General features: G+C 34.9%; 1 protein-coding gene across 1 annotated transcript in view; it reads left to right on the top strand.

Moving 5' to 3' along the window:
• The window catches only part of LOC106132975 (metabotropic glycine receptor), a 113,981-nt gene that overhangs the window by 94,399 nt on the left and 1,495 nt on the right, over positions 1 to 18,087 (top strand). Inside the window, exons 10-11 of the mRNA XM_060949019.1 lie at positions 6,284 to 6,422; positions 12,953 to 13,058. Coding sequence (XP_060805002.1) covers positions 6,284 to 6,422; positions 12,953 to 13,058 — 245 coding nt within the window. The remainder of the gene's footprint in view (positions 1 to 6,283; positions 6,423 to 12,952; positions 13,059 to 18,087) is intronic.

Genomic DNA, 18,087 nt, shown 5'->3' on the forward strand with positions numbered 1-18,087 from the left:
ATTGCCGAGAATCAAACACGGGTCCACTGATGTGAAAACCGATCGCGCACCGAACGCGCCAAAAGTAACGCGATGCCTAGCGACCATCTTATACGGGAAAATGTTTTTTGTGTAAAAATATGGAAAATCTCATTTTCCTGGACAAAATTAAGGACGTCCTGGTAAAAGGTCAGGTCAAAAGTACCCGAAACCGCCGAGCTTGCATCAAGAGAGTTATGAATGTGGATGAAGCGAAGGAAGTATGCAGAGATCGTGGCAAGTGGAAAGAGGTACCTAGTGATTTTATGTATGTATGTATGATTTTCCTGGTAGTGGGACCCGATTTTAAGACTCGTATAGGTACACATTTTTCTTAAATTTCAACGAAATCGTCCGATGTCATAAAAGGCGACTAAGGAATAGGCTTATAAACTAGGGTTTTTTCTTTTAGCTAGCAACCTGACGCTATGTGAATCTCATTTCTATCACTAAGCCAAACAGTTTAACGTGACCTATTAGTTTTTTTAAAACTGTTGGCTTTGTCTACCCTGCAAGGGATATAGACATGATTATATGAATACTATATACCTATATGTATGTATATACAAATATTTCTCGTTAAATAGGAATTATTAGTTGAGATAAAGCACTCTCCAGACATTTTGATTCCAATCAAAGTCTATTTTTGCTTTTGATCCAAATCAATTATCTACGTTTCATTTGAAATTCTGCCAGAATAGTTGTTTATTCATCCGAAATAATTGTTTGAGTACATGATTTACTTATCGTCTTAAATTGGATGATATCAAATTAATCAATTTTATATGAGTATAGAATTCTCAGTAATAGAATGATTTCTTGATATAGTGAAATTATTTATAAAGATTGAAGCAATGGGGTTCCATTGAAATGTAATTCTTTATTATTGAGCAATATATAATTAATTTTTATAAATCCATCTTCTTACGGTGAGGGAAAACATCGTGAGGAAACCTACACGTTCAGGCAACTAGATGTGAAAGAAGATTGGCGAAACTGGACCGCATTTATTTACAAAAGCGTGCCCGAACGAAAATGTATTAAATAAAAAGAGTTTAATTCGTATTATTTATTACCACAAAATCGTGATTTAAAAAGTAGGGATTATTAAGATAAATTAGTTCATAATCTTATTAAAACCAATTAAAACAAAACGTATTGAAGTGCAAAAATCATGCACAACTAAACGTTTTTTCTTTTCAATAATGTATGCTCCAATCAGCGTAAAGCAATAATTGTCATGTCATTACATACATTCACGTCAAACGTCAAATCGCTATTCAAATCTACTTTCGTGACTTTCTGTGATCGTGTTTTATTAGTGGTTTTTAAATTATTTGACGATTTAACGCGTGTTTTTGGACTTCAACGATTCTTGATTTAATATTAACATTTAGCATTGCATTCTGGATTTCGATTTGCAAGTGATTGGTTTAGTAATTGCATATTGCAAAAGTTACTTAACCACCATTATCGCAGATTAAGTTCGTCGTATAGAAACAGTAGACTTGCATATTATGTATGTATTCATTACAAATTCATTTTAAACAACAATATGTTATAACGAATAGAAAACCACGATTTAAATAATAACCTCACTTGTTACATTCAAGTGTAAATATTTTTGAAATCCCAACTTTAATATAATTAACACCATTAACTTTTTTGTTTGTCTAGATTAGTTCTATAAGTATCAATAGATTTCTTTCGTGAACGGGACTCCTAAGGCCAGGTCTGAAATTGTATAGAAGTTCGCCATTCTTCTTTGTGTGCAAATTTAATTTAGTGGTTTCCAGTACCAATTTACGATTTAAAAGTAAGAGTTTATATTGCATGTTCAATAAAATAAACAAGAAGCTACCGGACTCATACAAGTCGGCCAATTAATAAATTTAAGAATAGATTGCATGAATTTTTAATTTCTAATTGTTTTTATTACATTGATGATTATTGTAATTTTAAATTTTATAATTACAAATTTTTAAATTATTAATTTTGAAAGTAACGCAATGTTATTACGAAACTATATTTTCATGCCATACTTCTGGCGGAACATGTAAGGTTACATATACATATATCTAACACCCATTTGTACCATGTTTCAAGTAAATAAATAAAGAATATTTCAGTTAATTTCATTTCGTAACCACGGTTACCAATTCGACCACTGACGCTCTTGCCAACAACAAACAGCTCTTACAAACAGGTTGTTAATTACATTTTTTCTCCATCTAAACGCGCGGCTATAGCACCATCTCTACAAAGGAATTCAGGTTTTTCGCAAATCCTACGGGATCTTTCATTTTTATCGAGATGAAAAGTACCCTATGTCCTTATCCTAGACTCACGAAATTTCAAGGTTCAGTAGATATCGAGTGACGAGGTAACAAACAAAATATACTATCGCATATTTATAACATCATCAGTTGGGATACGAATTTTAGGACTAAATAAATGGTTGTTTACACACTAAATTTGAAACCTATATCACGCGACCATAGCGGCGATAGTTACAAATTAGCATAATTTCAGCGGTCGTAAATTCAATTCTCTATTCCAGAATTGATGAGGCCCTCATCTGGATTTGAATCCGATTCCTTCGGAATAATTCCTTAATCGATACTGTCCTTTATGAAGATTAATTAATCTATTCGAAACAATCGGCTAATCCGATCTAAACAAATCGAGATGCGACTTACTGAGTCATTCTTCATTATCAGTTGTTTGAGGGAATTAGGCAGAAGCGTTTTTGTTAGAAATTAATCATAATTATTTGTTTTAAGAGTGTCATATTAATGAGAGTATAAGTTGCGTTTTAATTTTTAAGCTATAAGTTGGTGCCGTGACCAATATAAAAGTGAATAGAACCACTCTATCTCTTTCCCATGGATGTCGTAAAATTCGATTTAGGGTTGGCTTATTTGCTTGAGATTCCTCTTTTAGGCGATGGGCTAGCAACCTGTCACTATTTGAAACTCAATTCAATCATTGAGCCAAGCAGCTGAACGCGACCTTTTAGTCTTTTAAAGACAGAGCATTTATACGCTGCTTATTTAAAATATAGGTATAAATATAATTCCGAGGCCTTAACAGGTAGAATATGTGTTCACAAAAATTTCAATTCATAGTTCCGTTTTTAATTTTAAAAGTACCTGTTTACGAACAAAAGTATACGGGACAAATTGCACAGATTGCGCAAGCTCCAATGATAGTGTGAAGCTTGTTTTATGGAGTTGTATTACATTAGGTTATATTACCCCAACTGTTAATTACAGCGAAAACAATGTTTTCCCTCACCGTCTCACCTGTTTCTTCATCAACTAATGAAGTATTATAACTAATGTACATAACTTCGAAAACCGTCACTGGTGCGTACAAGAATCGGCCATGTGGCCGAGGTGGGATTTGAACATGTGCCCTTCTGCGAATTACGCATTTTTTTTTAGACAAATTGCACTGATTGAGTTAGCCTCGATGTAAGTTCGAGACTTGTGTTACGACATACTAACTCAACGATTCTATATTTTATAATAAATACTCATATAGATAAACGTCCATGGCCCAGGCCAATCAGAAAAAGTTGTTTTCTCATCATGCCCTGGCCGGGATTTGAACCCGGGACCTCTGGTGTCACAGACAAGCGTACTACCGCTGCGCCACAGACGCCGTCTCTTTTAACTTATATTTTAACCGGTCAACTTATCAATTGGAACACCGAAGCTCTAAAAGTACCTGGTTCTATGACTACCTGCTTCTTTTCATCTTTGTACAGAGATTGCTTATTTTAAGGCGTAATTAACATAATTTGTATTTTGATTGGTGCTTATTTTCCGAGAGGAATTCAAGGACTTGTATCTTAGTAATGATTGCTACGTGGGAAGTGTTTTATGATTAATGACTTCACATTTATTATTCATAGCCAATTTGGAAGTTTCACAGATATTAGCATGGTTTATGTGACACTTATGAGTTTTTAATTATGAAAATGATAAGAGAAAGTTACTGTTTTTCGTTTAAATTTGAAGTGTATCTTACTCAGTATTATCATTTTGATGAAATGTTTGGTGTGGTTTTGTGCTCGCCTTCGGACCTCGGGTCCCGGATTCGATCTTCGGTTAGGGCGTGATGTAATAAACGAATATTTTATGATAAGCCTGAGTTTAAGAGCCTTAAAGATTAAATTGTAGCTAATTTAGTAAATAATGCATTATTATTTATGATGAAAATCACTGCTTTTAAATTCTAGCACTCATTTTCTTTATGATGAAATAAATTATTTTATTGTACCAAATAATATTTAGGTATTCTTTGGCTGTAGTAGGTACCTGTACTTATGTAGAAAAATTCAAATCAACTGCAAATAACTGATAAATAGTAGGTAAAATTTAATATAACCAAAAACTCATAAACTAAATTTCCATCCCTAAGCCTTCAGCTGAACGTAATATTCTAATGTTTTCGAGTCTATTGGCTCTGTCTACCTTTTAAAGTTTTAGAATCGTGGTTATATTCAAAGCGGATCCTAAATCCAGAATGTATAATATTTTAACCTTTTTTTTAACCTGAATGCAAAAAAGAAAGGTAAAGTTTGTTTCCAATAAAAACGTTTTTAAAAGATTTTTATTATTTTACAGTAAAATTTCTCGACTTATAGTCTGTACCCTTAAGGTACAAGTCCATAACATCAGAAGTATTATTGTACTGTGAATTACCAGACTTTTTTTACTGTATTTAAATTATTCATATATTATTCACAAGAAACTTTTCATATTATACCTACATTTAAATAGGTTTAATATTTCTACTAAATGAATGAAATTTAATAAAATGGAATTATTCAAATATAGTACTCGTAACAGGTTGATAGGCAATCGCCTTAAGTAACAATATCACCTTATTGGACCTCTTTATCTATTAAACCCCTATTTATTTAAGTAGGTATTAACTTATTTAACCCTTCGCGGTTTAAGATTGACAGATTTTTAAATTAAATATGTAATTAGGTATTTGTTAAAATAAATAATATATATAAATTAAAGGTAATTAACAATACTTATAGACAGGAAAAAAATCGCGTACTCCGCAGCTGTGGAACTGTAGTCTACGGTTAATACAGCATTCCCAAAGGATAGCAGCGGGTTATTTCCCTTTGAGCCATATGCTTTGATTCCCACAGTCCCGGTCTGAGTATGTGCAATCACGTATATTGCAATTCCCAGGGTAATGCCGGTCTCTTGAGCTTCGCGTTTGGATGAATGATAGATAAGATTTTGGTAACATTATAACAAGCGAAGGTACGCGCCTTTTTTAACAAGATACCCTCTGATAACAAAAATATTAACTCGTTAGATGTATTCAAGAGACAATTACATACATACATACTACGGGACAAATTACACAATTTGAGCTAGCCTCGAGGTAAGTTCGAGACTTGTGTTACGAGATACTAACTCAACGATACTCTATTTTATAATAAGTACTTAGATAGATAAACATCCAAGACCCAAGCCAATTAGAAAAAGTTCGTTTCTCATCATATCCTAGTCGGGATTCGAACCCGGGACCTCCGGTGTCACAGACAAGCGCACTACCGCTGCGCCACAGAGGCCGTCAAAAATTTTGCTGTTATATTTCATTTATTAGTGTGACAATGAACTTATATTTTTTTTTTGTTCTCATGTAAGTGATGTAAAACATGTCTGTATGAGAATATAAGTCTATAAACCTAAACCTTACATACATACATGTAATCACATCTATATCCATTGTGGAGCTGACAAAGCCAACAGTCTTGACTGATTGGATAATTTCATTTGTTTGGCTTAATTATAGAATTGAGATTCAAATAATGACGGCGAGCCTAAAAGAAGACACCAAGTTTATAAGCCCATTTCTAAGTCGCCTTTTACGTCATCAAAGGGAACGTATTGGAGTGGTCCTATTTTTTTTTTACTAGCGCCTGGAACCACACTTAATTACTTAGTGGTAGTTAATGTCCTATGATGATAGCATAAAATTAAGGAAGGGAGTTTTGGAGACATTTCCATTATTACGATGATCAAAATAATTGCCGTGTGGTTCTGATTATTTTAGATTAGCATCACTCTATATCTTTCCGATGGATGTCGTAAGAGGCGCCTAAGGGATAAATTGATATGAAAGCTTATACCACGCGTGCGAAGTCACAAGCACAACAAGGTTATTAAATTATGTTACCCTTTCTTCGGAATGTCGACATGACTGTTAAAATTTTATTTTGTTACAGTGGAGGTGATATTCCTGGTCTGGGGAATCCGACTCTGCATAGTGGTTAGGAAGGCGCCTTCGGAGTTCAACGAGAGCAGGTTCATATCCATGGCGATCTACAATGAGTTCCTGTTATCTGTCTTCCTAAATATTTCTATGTAAGTGCAGTTATATTATTAGTTTTTACGTTATCTTAATGAATATATTTTTATGTTTAACTTGATTAAATATTATTCGGAGCATAAAGTCGAGGGTAAGATAGGTTTATACTAGTTCAGCTTCTTCTTTTTAGGTCGAAGGGTACGTGTGATAACAAACCGTGCCGTGTGGTTCCCGGCATCAATATAAAAAGAATAGGACATCTCTTTTCTGTGGATGTCGTAAAAGGCGACTAAGGGATATACTTTTAAAATTGAGATTCTTCTTTACGCGATGGGCTAGCAACCTATCACTATCCCGACAATAATATAAAAAAGAATAGAATCTCTTTTCCATGGAGGTCTTAAAAGGCGACTAAGGGATATACTTATAAAATTGAGATTCTCTTTGTCACTATTACAATCTCAATTCAATCATTAAGACAATTAACAGCTGAACGTGGCCTATCAGTCTTTCAAGACGGCTCGCACTGTCTACCCCGCAAGGCATATAGATGTGATTATATGAATGAATTCCAATCCAAATACAAAGAAACTTACCAATTCAATCTGTGTAATTTCCCTTAATATATGTTTATTTATTTATAAGGAAACTTCTTAGCCTTGTGCTTATCTTGTGCCGTGTGATTCCCGGCACCAATAGAAAAAAGAATAGGACCACTCCATCTCTTTGCCATGGATGTCATAAAAGGCGACTAAGGGGTAGGCTTATAAACTTGGGATTCTTCTTTTAGGCGATTGGCTAGCAACCAGTCACTATTTGAATCTCAATTCTATCTTAAAGCCAAACAGCTGAACGTGACCTATCAGTCTTTACAAGACTGTTGGCTCTGTCTACCCCGCAAGGCATATAGATGTGATTATATGAATGAATTCCAATCCGAATACAAAGAAACTTACCAATTCAATCTGTGTAATTTCCCTTAATATATGTTTATTTATTTATAACAAAAACTTCTTAGCTCCCACCTGAAAATACTTTGTATAATTATACCAATCTTCCGATCCAAGATGCCCCGGTTTATCCTGTTACGTAAATTGAAATTGGTCCTGTGGGCATGAACTTCATTGTGGGGGGGTCTCTGAAACGTTCCCTCAGTAGATTAACTCATTCCGGTTTTAGAAAACTGAACGCTGAAGGAACGAAATTTTGTTCCTCTGTTAAGTATAGGTATATACTCTAATTTACTTACATACTGTATTAGAGTCGGTAGTCGCTTTTTGTAGATACATACATATGTACATATGGTCACGTCTATATCCCTTGCGGGGTAGACAGAGCCAACAGTCTTGAAAAGACTGATAGGCCACGTTCAGCTGTTTGGCTTGATGATAGAATTGAGATTCAAATAGTGACAGGTTGCTAGCTTCATCGCCTAAAAGAAGAATCCCAAGTTTATAAGCCTATCCTATGGTATCAAGTGGTCCTATTCTTTTTTTTTTTGTATTGGTGCCTGGAACCACACGGCATAGATGGCGTTAAATTCGTCGATTTTTGTAGATGGCGTTAAATTTGTCGCTTTTTAAAGATTGCGCAAAATTCACGCGGGCAAAGCTGCGGCTTAAAGCTAGTATACTTATAATAATGTGCGTGCACATATATAATAGATAAATAAATAAATAAATAAATATATACGGGACAAATTACACTGATTGAGTTAGCCTCGAAGTAAGTTCGAAACTTGTGTTACGAGATACTAACTCAACGATACTATATTTTATAATATAATACTTATATAGATAAACATCCAAGACCCAGGACAATCAGAAAAAGTTCTTTTCTCATCATGCCCTGGCCGGGATTCGAACCCGGGACCTCCGGTGTCACAGACAAGCGTACTACCGCTGAGCCACAGAGATAATAGCCTACTACTTACATGAAGGAGAACTAAATACATGAACTAATTAGTTTCAAAAGTTTATATCGAACAAGTTTTCAAGTTAATTAATGGTGCTGTCAAACACCTGTTGTAAATTAACTTTTAAAGTTTCACGTGGCATATTAATATAGTTGTTGAGAGTGTCGGTGGTTGAATCGTCGAGGTGCCCGGATAAAAGGCACAGGTTCGAATCCTATCTTGGCTATGTACCAATGACTATTTTCGAAGTTATGTTTTGTTAGCTGTTTCAATCTTGGAATATCTAATTAGTATTTTAGTTCTACATTCATTTATGTTTTTTAATGTAGACAATGCGCATTCGTCCAAGATGTAGTTTTAAGAGATATATACTTGTAAATTGACGTCCGATGAAAATGCTGCAGTGTAGTTTGTTCCGCCGCTTCTTCTACACATGCACTTTGGAAGCGGTAGTATTATAATTAGATTTAAGTTATGTGACGTCAATAAGTGATACCTTGTATCCAATTTTGAAAATAAATCTGTTCTATTCTATTCTAGTAGGTTAATTAAATTATTTATATCAGTGACTAATTTGTCAGTGGTTTTAAATTTCATCTTTTTAAGTAAAAAACCAATACAAACCTGCCCTCGTAGTATTGCACTCGCGATGTCGTTTATATCGCGCGAGAACGCGAAAGCAGCCAAAAAACCACATCATTCCACTTCCCACAGTCTCTGCAAACTTGTTTTGCTTCATTCACGTCCATCAAACTTCATGCGAGCTCATTGTCAAAACATCTATGCCTTTTTAAACGATCGTTGAAAAAAAAAGAACATTCTATTCATCCTTCTTTTTAAATTGCTTCATTCATTCTCAATTCGAAATTCTTTAGAACAGATTAAAAATAAAAAAAAGGAGATGTTTAAACTTACAGCGAATGGAGTGAAAAAGCTGAATAGCCGTTTCAGCGAGATAAGTTGAAATGGTACGGCTTACTGTGTGCCACACTGCCTTATTAATTAATCCATTTTGCATAGATCTGCATTTTAACACTCTGCCTTTAAGACAACAGAAGAGAGGAGATGTGGCGCAAATTTATTACATTTTTTACTTTTTTTTTTGTTTGTACTGTTTAGTGTGCAATAAAAATAATATCTTTCATTAAACTTTTATGTTGATTACGCAAACCAACAAGGAAAGGGTGAGTCAGGTTTTACACGAAGCGACTCCCGTAGTTGCTTGAATATGCAGGTTTCCTCACGATGTTTTCGCCCATTGTAAAAGCATCGATAAGTATTCAAACTAATGTACATAACTTCAAAATAGTCATCGGTACATAGCCGCGGTGGGATTTGAACCGGTACGTTATGCACAACATGCGTTTTAACCGGACACTTTACTGATTCGACCATTGACGCTCCAAGTTACAAAAAGCAGTACATAGTTATAAAACAAATAAATCACTAGCAATGGCTGACTCAAGTGCCGTGTGGTTCCCGGCACCAATTCAAAAAAGAATAACCAATCCTTTCTTTTCTTTGCCACGGATGTCATAAAAAGCGACTAAGGGATAGGCTTACAAACTTGTGATTCTTTTTTAGGCGATGGATTAGCAAACTGTCACTATTTGAATCTCAATTCTATCATTAAGCCAAATAGCTGAACGTGGCCATTCAGTCTTTTCAAGACTGTTGGCGCTGTCTACCCCGTAAGTGATATAGACGTTACCATATGTATACGGCTTTTCCCGATTGTCTAAACATTCCTGAACTAGTTTAGGGATCCGTCCGTCAGAAATTAACTACCAGTCTCACATACAAATATATAATACATACATACATAACATCACGCCTCTTTTCCGGAGGGGTAGGCAGAGAATACCTCTTTCCACTTGCCACGATCTCTGCATACTTCCTTTCATACAAATATATAATAACTCCTCTTTCCCAGAGACCATCCTACTAATATTATAAATGCGAAAGTTTATATGTCATTATGGATGTTTGTAACTTTTTCACGCTAAAAACTACTAAACCGATTACGATGAAATTTGGTATGTAGGTAGCTGAAGACCCAGAATAACATATAGGCTAATTTCTATCCCGGAGTTCCCTCGGGATTGACTCCACGCGGACGAAGTCGCGGGCAGCCACTATAATTCATATTTAAGTACGTGTCAAATTCAAATTCAAAATTTTTATTCATTATTATGGGACACTTCATATCACTTAATAATTGTCATATATATCTTTTGGTTTCACAACATCAGTTGATGTCAAATAAATGACTTAAAACTAAGTTTACTGTCACACGATACCGATTATTAAACATACCATTATATATCCATTGTAAGCTCCCTCTAAATTAATATTTGTTTAAAACATACAAACTAACAATTATTTGATAGACTCAACATTATGATTAGTTGTAAAACTGTAGACCAAGTAGTTAAGTTTGTGTTCGTCTTTGTAAAGCGATGTTCTTTGAAACAAGTTTATATTATCTTGAATACTGTTGGGAATATTAAAATTGTTTATGAATTTTATAGTAAAGGTATTATTATGTCAAACTTCTTGTTAGAATCTCAACGGTGGTAGAACATTTTCCACGTTTTGCTATGTTAGAAAGTACTATTATAAATGCGGATGTACTTAAGTACTAGACGAAAGTATCTTGATCAAATTAAGGACGTCCTGGCAAAGGGACAGGCCAAGAATATCCGAAACCGCCGAGCTTGCATGAAAAGAGTTATGAATGTGGATGAAGCGAAGGAAATATGCAGAGATCGTGGCAAGTGGAAAGATGTAGTCTCTGCCTACCCCTCCGGGAAAGAGGCGTGACTTTATGCATGTATGTACGTACGTACTTAAGTGTATATGTTTGTTTGTTGTCTCTTCACGCGTTATCTACTGCGCCAATCTTCTTGCAATTTCGTGTATATATTATTAAGCGTCTGAAGAAGGGCATTGGGTAACTTGAATCCCGGCAAAAAACTATAGTTTCCGTAGGATTTGCGCAAAACCTGTATTCTTTTGTAGGTGACGATAAATACGTCGCTTTTGTACGTGGCGTTACATTTATTGCTTTTTGTAAATGGCGCTGAATTTGTCGCTTTTTGTAGTTGGCGCTAAAATCGCGCGGATGAAAAGCTAGTGATTAAATTTAAGTTATTTAAAAATTTAAATAACTACAAAGAGGTTTCATGAAGAAAGTAATAAATATGGATGAAGCGAGACATTTTTTGCTGAAATCGTATGTTCAGGACCGGACTCAGCTGACACACGATATGATTTTCATGGCTACTAGACCAGACATCACGAAAGTTTAATATACATTGGTCTTCTACCTCCTGGCTCTAAATAAATATATACGGGACAAATAACACAGATTGAGTTAGCCTCGAAGTACTCGTAAGTTCGAGACTTGTGTAACTAGATACTAACTGTTGAGTTAGTATCTAGTTACACAAGTCTCGGTAATCGTTGGATTACCTACATGTTTATCTAAGCTTCTTAACCGTTTACTTGAAAAGGCTATAAATAAATATATACGGGACAAATAACACAGATTGAGTTAGCCTCGAAGTACTCGTAAGTTCGAGACTTGTGTAACTAGATACTAACTGTTGAGTTAGTATCTAGTTACACAAGTCTCGGTAATCGTTGGATTACCTACATGTTTATCTAAGCTTCTTAACCGTTTACTTGAAAAGGCTATAAATAAATATATACGGGACAAATTACACAGATTGAGTTAGCCTCGAAGTACTCGTAAGTTCGAGACTTGTGTTACGAGATACTAACTCAACAGTTAGTATCTAGTTACACAAGTCTCGGTAATCGTTGGATTACCTACATGTTTATCTAAGTTTCTTAACCGTTTACTTGAAAAGGCTATAAATAAATATATACGGGACAAATTACACAGATTGAGTTAGCCTCGAAGTACTCGTAAGTTCGAGACTTGTGTAACTAGATACTAACTCAACAGTTAGTATCTAGTTACACAAGTCTCGGTAATCGTTGGATTACCTACATGTTTATCTAAGTTTCTTAACCGTTTACTTGAAAAGGCTATAAATAAATATATACGGGACAAATTACACAGATTGAGTTAGCCTCGAAGTACTCGTAAGTTCGAGACTTGTGTTACGAGATACTAACTCGACGATTACCTACATGTTTATCTAAGCTTCTTAACCGTTTTCTTGATAAGGCTATAAATAAATATATACGGGACAAATTAAACAGATTGAGTTAGCCTCGAAGTACTCGTAAGTTCGAGACTTGTGTTACGAGATACTAACTCAACGATTACCTACATGTTAATCTAAGCTTCTTAACCGTTTTCTTGAAAAGGCTATAAATAAATATATACGGGACAAATTAAACAGATTGAGTTAGCCTCGAAATACTCGTAAGTTTGAGACTTGTGTTACGAGATACTAACTCAACGATTACCTACATGTTTATCTAAGCTTCTTAACCGTTTTCTTGAAAAGGCTATAAATAAATATATACGGGACAAATTAAACAGATTGAGTTAGCCTCGAAGTACTCGTTATTTCGAGACTTGTGTTACGAGATACTAACTCGACGATTACCTATATACCTATCTATGCTTTTTAACCGTTTTCATGAAAAGGCTATATTATTTTTATGTATTTTTAATAACAATGTTTGTTCCAGGTTATTCCTTCAATCGCCAGCGAACCCTGACCTCTTGTACATAATATTCTTCTGTCACACCCAACTCACCGTCACGTTGCTTCTGTGTTTCATTTTTGGAAGTAAGGTAAGAGTACATACATAATAATCAAGTCTAATAACCCTTGCGGGGTAGACAGAGCCAAAAATCTACGGCTGTATGGCTTTATGATAGAATTGAGGTGAGATTACAGGTTGCTAGTCCATCGCCTACAAGAAAAATCCGAATGGAATTAACCTTTCCCTTAGTCGCTTTTTACGGCATCCAAGAAAAAGATATGAAATAGTTCTCTTCTTAAGTGCCACACGGCGCGGTTTTAAAACAATTTAGTCAAAAGAAGAACCTATGTAAGTATTGTTTCTTGTGTTCATCATTCCTGAATGTCTTTTTATACAAATTAGTAAATAAATAAAATTAATTGCTCCATCATTTGACGGCCTATGTGACGTAGCGGTAGTGCGCTTGTCTGAGACATCGGTGGTCCCGGGTTCAAATCCCGGCCAGGGCATGATGAGAAAATAACTTTTTCTGATTGGCCTGGGTCTTGGATGTTTATCTACATATATAAGTATTTTTTATAAAATATTACATCGTTGAGTTAGTATCTCGTAACACAAGTCTCGAACTTACTTCCAGGCTAACTTAATCAGTGTAATTTGTCCCGTATGTATTTATTTATTCGTAAAGTTTTAACCCTTAACCACCTACCATACGTCTCACAGATCCTGTTGATATTATTATTGTAAATATTTTTGCGCTGGAGTGTTGTATCGACTCTTACATTCCTGTACCTTTTCCCTGAGTACCGCATAACGGCTCGTCAAGGTTAGAAGTGTGCGCGTTTGTCTCAGGTGAGTAGTTAAATACCAGAGTAGGTCTGACAGACCCCTGTTACGTGATTTTTTTTTGTTATGTATATTTGTTTTTAGTTTTAGTTATAGTCGCTTAGGGGCGCTGTAATTGAGCGGTGGTTGGAAAATAATTTATCAGACGATGAAAAAATACCAAATAACGAATGCAGCGATGTGGAGCCGGTCGAAATTAGTCACGTCCCAGAAGAAAGTTGTGCGTCTGATTCCGAATGTCATATGTGCCAAAACAAAATAAGGCAGTCATCACTGTTTCAAGCATGCACCATTCTCCAGGTATCAACGAAGTGACGAAGAAACCGGAGATGATATTATTTTATAACCAAATCAAAATTGGAGTGGATCTACTAGACCAAAGGTGCTCAAATTACTCGTCGCACTCGTAGGTGGCCATTGGCAATATTCTATAGATTACTTGATATTTCTTGCCTCAAACTGCTGTGTTTTGGACCTGTCTGTGCAGATACTAGGACAGAAGATTGAAAGCAAGTGCAAGTTTTTGAAGAAACTTGCTGAACTACTAATAAGACCGCATATGGCACGTGAAATTGCAACAGATAGGTATACGTGTTAGCACACAACGCATACTCCAGATCAGCGTGATCCCTCCAACAGCTGTTCCATACATCAGCACTGCTGAAGAGAGATTACAGTTCGTTAAAATTGTTCTACTTGTGAATTCAAAAAGAAACGCAAAACACAATACATGTGTTTCGAATGCAAAGCTTCCATTTGCCTTGAATGCTCAAATAAAATTTGTTCTAATTGTCACAAAAAGCTCTAAATTTGGCATCTGCAATTTTGTTTAATTAATTATTTTTCTGAGAGTTCTTATTTTTTTTTAATGTCTTGTTAATTGCATTATATAAAAAATATAAGAATAATTGCCTATTACTTTAAATATTTTTTGTGGATGTAATTTTCAAAAACTGTTAGAAAATTAACCGTACTTAAATAAGAGATAATGCCAATTATTGAAGTTAATAAAAAAATATTGTTGATTTTCATGTTCCTATTTTTTTAATGAAGAGAATAATAATGCACCAAACATAATTTTTATTCAAGTTTATACCTTTGCTTAATACATAACAAAAAAAATATTTTTTTTTATTCTGGGGTCCCTCAGATGTATGCTAGGTGGTCGTGTGACAAAAATATATGCTAGGTAGTTAAGGGTTAAAAATGAATTTCCCTTGATGTCTGTAATTTAAAAGTTCTCTTTTAGTGGGTAATAAGGCGCTTATTTTTAGTACGGCTATAACTTTGGTGTATTTTATCGCGGAGTCAGCTGAGTAACATCTATGATACTGTTAATTTTTCAGTGCCATTTTAAACTTTAATATTCGTTACTTTTAGTCTTATTATCTAACTAGCTGTTGCCCGCGACTTCGCCCGCGTAAATTTCGAATTTTTTCTGCGTAGACTTATTTGCAGGCAAACTCATGCCTAAAGTTCATTCAAATGACGATAATTTTTTTTTAGTAAACCGATTATGATAAAACAAACTTTAAATGTTTTTTTTACTTAAAACAAAGCAATTGGTGAAAGTTTTATCTAAATCGCTTCAGTACTTTCGAGGATAAGCGTGATCATACATACAGACAGACAGACAGAAAACAAATTAAAAAAAAATGTTTGCTTTCTATTATTCATTCTAAGTGTCTCTCTATCCATTTCAGTCAAAAATACTAAATGTACAGACAAAATATGTTTACTGTTTTATTATATGTATGGATAACAACAACATTTTGTATAGTTGTGTGGTTACGGCGTTTACTTTTTATGGTATACCAATGGGATTCACTGCAAAGTTTGTTTGTAAAGTCTTTATTGTTCATATTCGGTTCCTGGAATTACAAAACTGGATAATGGCGGACTTATCCAAATTCTTGCAGTCAACCAAATTTAAATAGAAATATTCCAAATCAAAAAGACAGTGCAGATAAAAAGCATTGAGGATGCGTTATATCATATTAACCATGGATGTCATAAAAGGCGACTAAGAGACTAGCAGGGGAACATACTTCACATTATGGTGACACGTATAGTTGCCTGAATGTTCAGGTTTCCTCACGATGTTTCCCCTCACCGCAAGAGCATTGGATAGCAATTAAACTAGTGTACGTAACTCAGAATAGAGTCATTGGTGATTTATCACAATTTGAACCACAGATTTGCGCAAAAATCTGTATGAATCACATTTTATTTGAGTGTCCATTGTTATTAAGCATTTTTGTATCCAGTATGTAAAAAAGAACATTCTAATATTGCCATAGTCTGCTCATAATTAACGCGATATCTATTCTATTTTACATCTATGTATACAAAGACGCATCGTTGGAAGTACGTCTAATGGAATGTGCCTAATATGAGATGCGCAAATGTAACAAGGAAATGGCCGGCCATCTTGTAAAGTAGCGGGAGGGGGTGTAAGTGCTGTGATGAAAATCTCATGTACACACATATATATAGTCACGTCTATATCCCCTACGGTGTAGACAGAGCTAACGGTCTTAAAAATACTAATAGGCCACGTTCAGCTGTTTGGTTTACTGATAGAATTGAAATTCATATAAAGTTACAGGTTGCTAGCCCGTCGCCTAAAAGAAGAATCTCGAGTTAATAAGCCTATCCCTTAGTCGCCTTTTACGTTATCCATGGGAAAGAGATGGAGTGGTTCTATTCTTTTTTCTTTTGGTGCCAGGAACCACAAAGCACAAAACAAAACATTGTATTTTTAGTGGAGTTTTAGTAGATTTATGCAAAAAAAATATACTGAAAACTCATTATACGATAAATATTGAGTGGTATTAGTAAACCAAAGATCCGTACATAAATGGACCAAAATAACTGACTTGCTCGACTCGGTACATACTGCCATTAGGAAACATTTGGAAAACATTGTCTTTGAATTATTAAACGTCTCTTCAAAGTAGTTTGGTATAAATAAAACGAATAAACAATTTGGAATACGAATGGTTCTGTCTGACAAAGAGTTGTTGCTTGTTTTTGAAATCTACATACATATACTCACTCACGGGATAGATAGAGTCGACAGTCTTGAAAAGACTGATAGGTGTTTGGCTTAATGATATATGTTATTGAGATTCATATAGTGACAGATTGCTAGCCCGTCGCTTAAAAGAAAAATCCTTTTACTGTGACTGCCTCTGTGGCGCAGCGGTAATACCGAAAATATTTTTTTCTGATTAGCCTGGGTCTTGGATGATTATCTATATAAGTATTTATAATAAAATATAGTATCGTTGAGTCAGTATCTCGTAACACAAGTCTCGAACTTACACGTAATTTGCCCCGTATATATTTATTTTTTACTGTCTTATTATATTATACGTATTGATAATGATAATCTCATTGATGTATTAAGATTCCTATAAAGGCTATTTTCGCTAGTTTACTATTTGTACGACAATATTACCCACGTTCCAGTTATCAAAGGGAAGTTTGTTTGACAATAACTTTGGAGACATTGTCTCTAACATCCCGGAATGTCTATCAGGAATGGAACACAAACATGTTTCCGTATGAATGTAACCAGGTGGAGGTTTAAATAACAACAATCGATATATTTAAAAGTCAAGAAATGAAGGTATAAATAACACATACATACATACATAAATATGGTCACGTCTAGATCCCTTGCGGGGTAGACAGAGCCAACAGTCTTGAAAAGACTGATCGGCTACGCTGAGCTATTTGGCTTAATGATAGAATTGAGATTCAAATAGTGACAGTAGCTAGCCCATCGCCTAAAAAAGAATCCCAAGTTTGTAAGCCTATCCCTTAGTCGCCTTTTACATCATCCATGGGAAAGAGATGGAGTGGTCCTATTCTTTTTTGTATTGGTGCCGGCAATCACACGGCACAATAAAAATAACAACCCACCCTAAAGAGTTTCCGATGCAAAGGTGTCCAGAACACTTGCTGCAATACCTGCACTGGATAGCTATGGCCATTCTTTGCACCAAAAACGAGCTAGAACGGAATACCCAAGTTTTAATAGTAAACTAAATTTCGCCCTTCATTTTATTGGAAAACTTAAAGGCTTAACCTTTATTTGTATATATAATAATTTGTATGTGTTTGACCTCAATCTGCCTGATGGTAAGCAAAATGAGGTGCACGTAAGCTCAAATAATTCCTATTCACTCTTGTCTTGAAAATCAAACCTATAATTAAATAACCGTTGATGGCTTTCTCAGTAAGTCAGTCAGTCACTCAGTAAT

This window comes from Amyelois transitella, chromosome 3, assembly GCF_032362555.1.
Source record: "Amyelois transitella isolate CPQ chromosome 3, ilAmyTran1.1, whole genome shotgun sequence".
NCBI classification, from domain to species: domain Eukaryota; kingdom Metazoa; phylum Arthropoda; class Insecta; order Lepidoptera; family Pyralidae; genus Amyelois; species Amyelois transitella.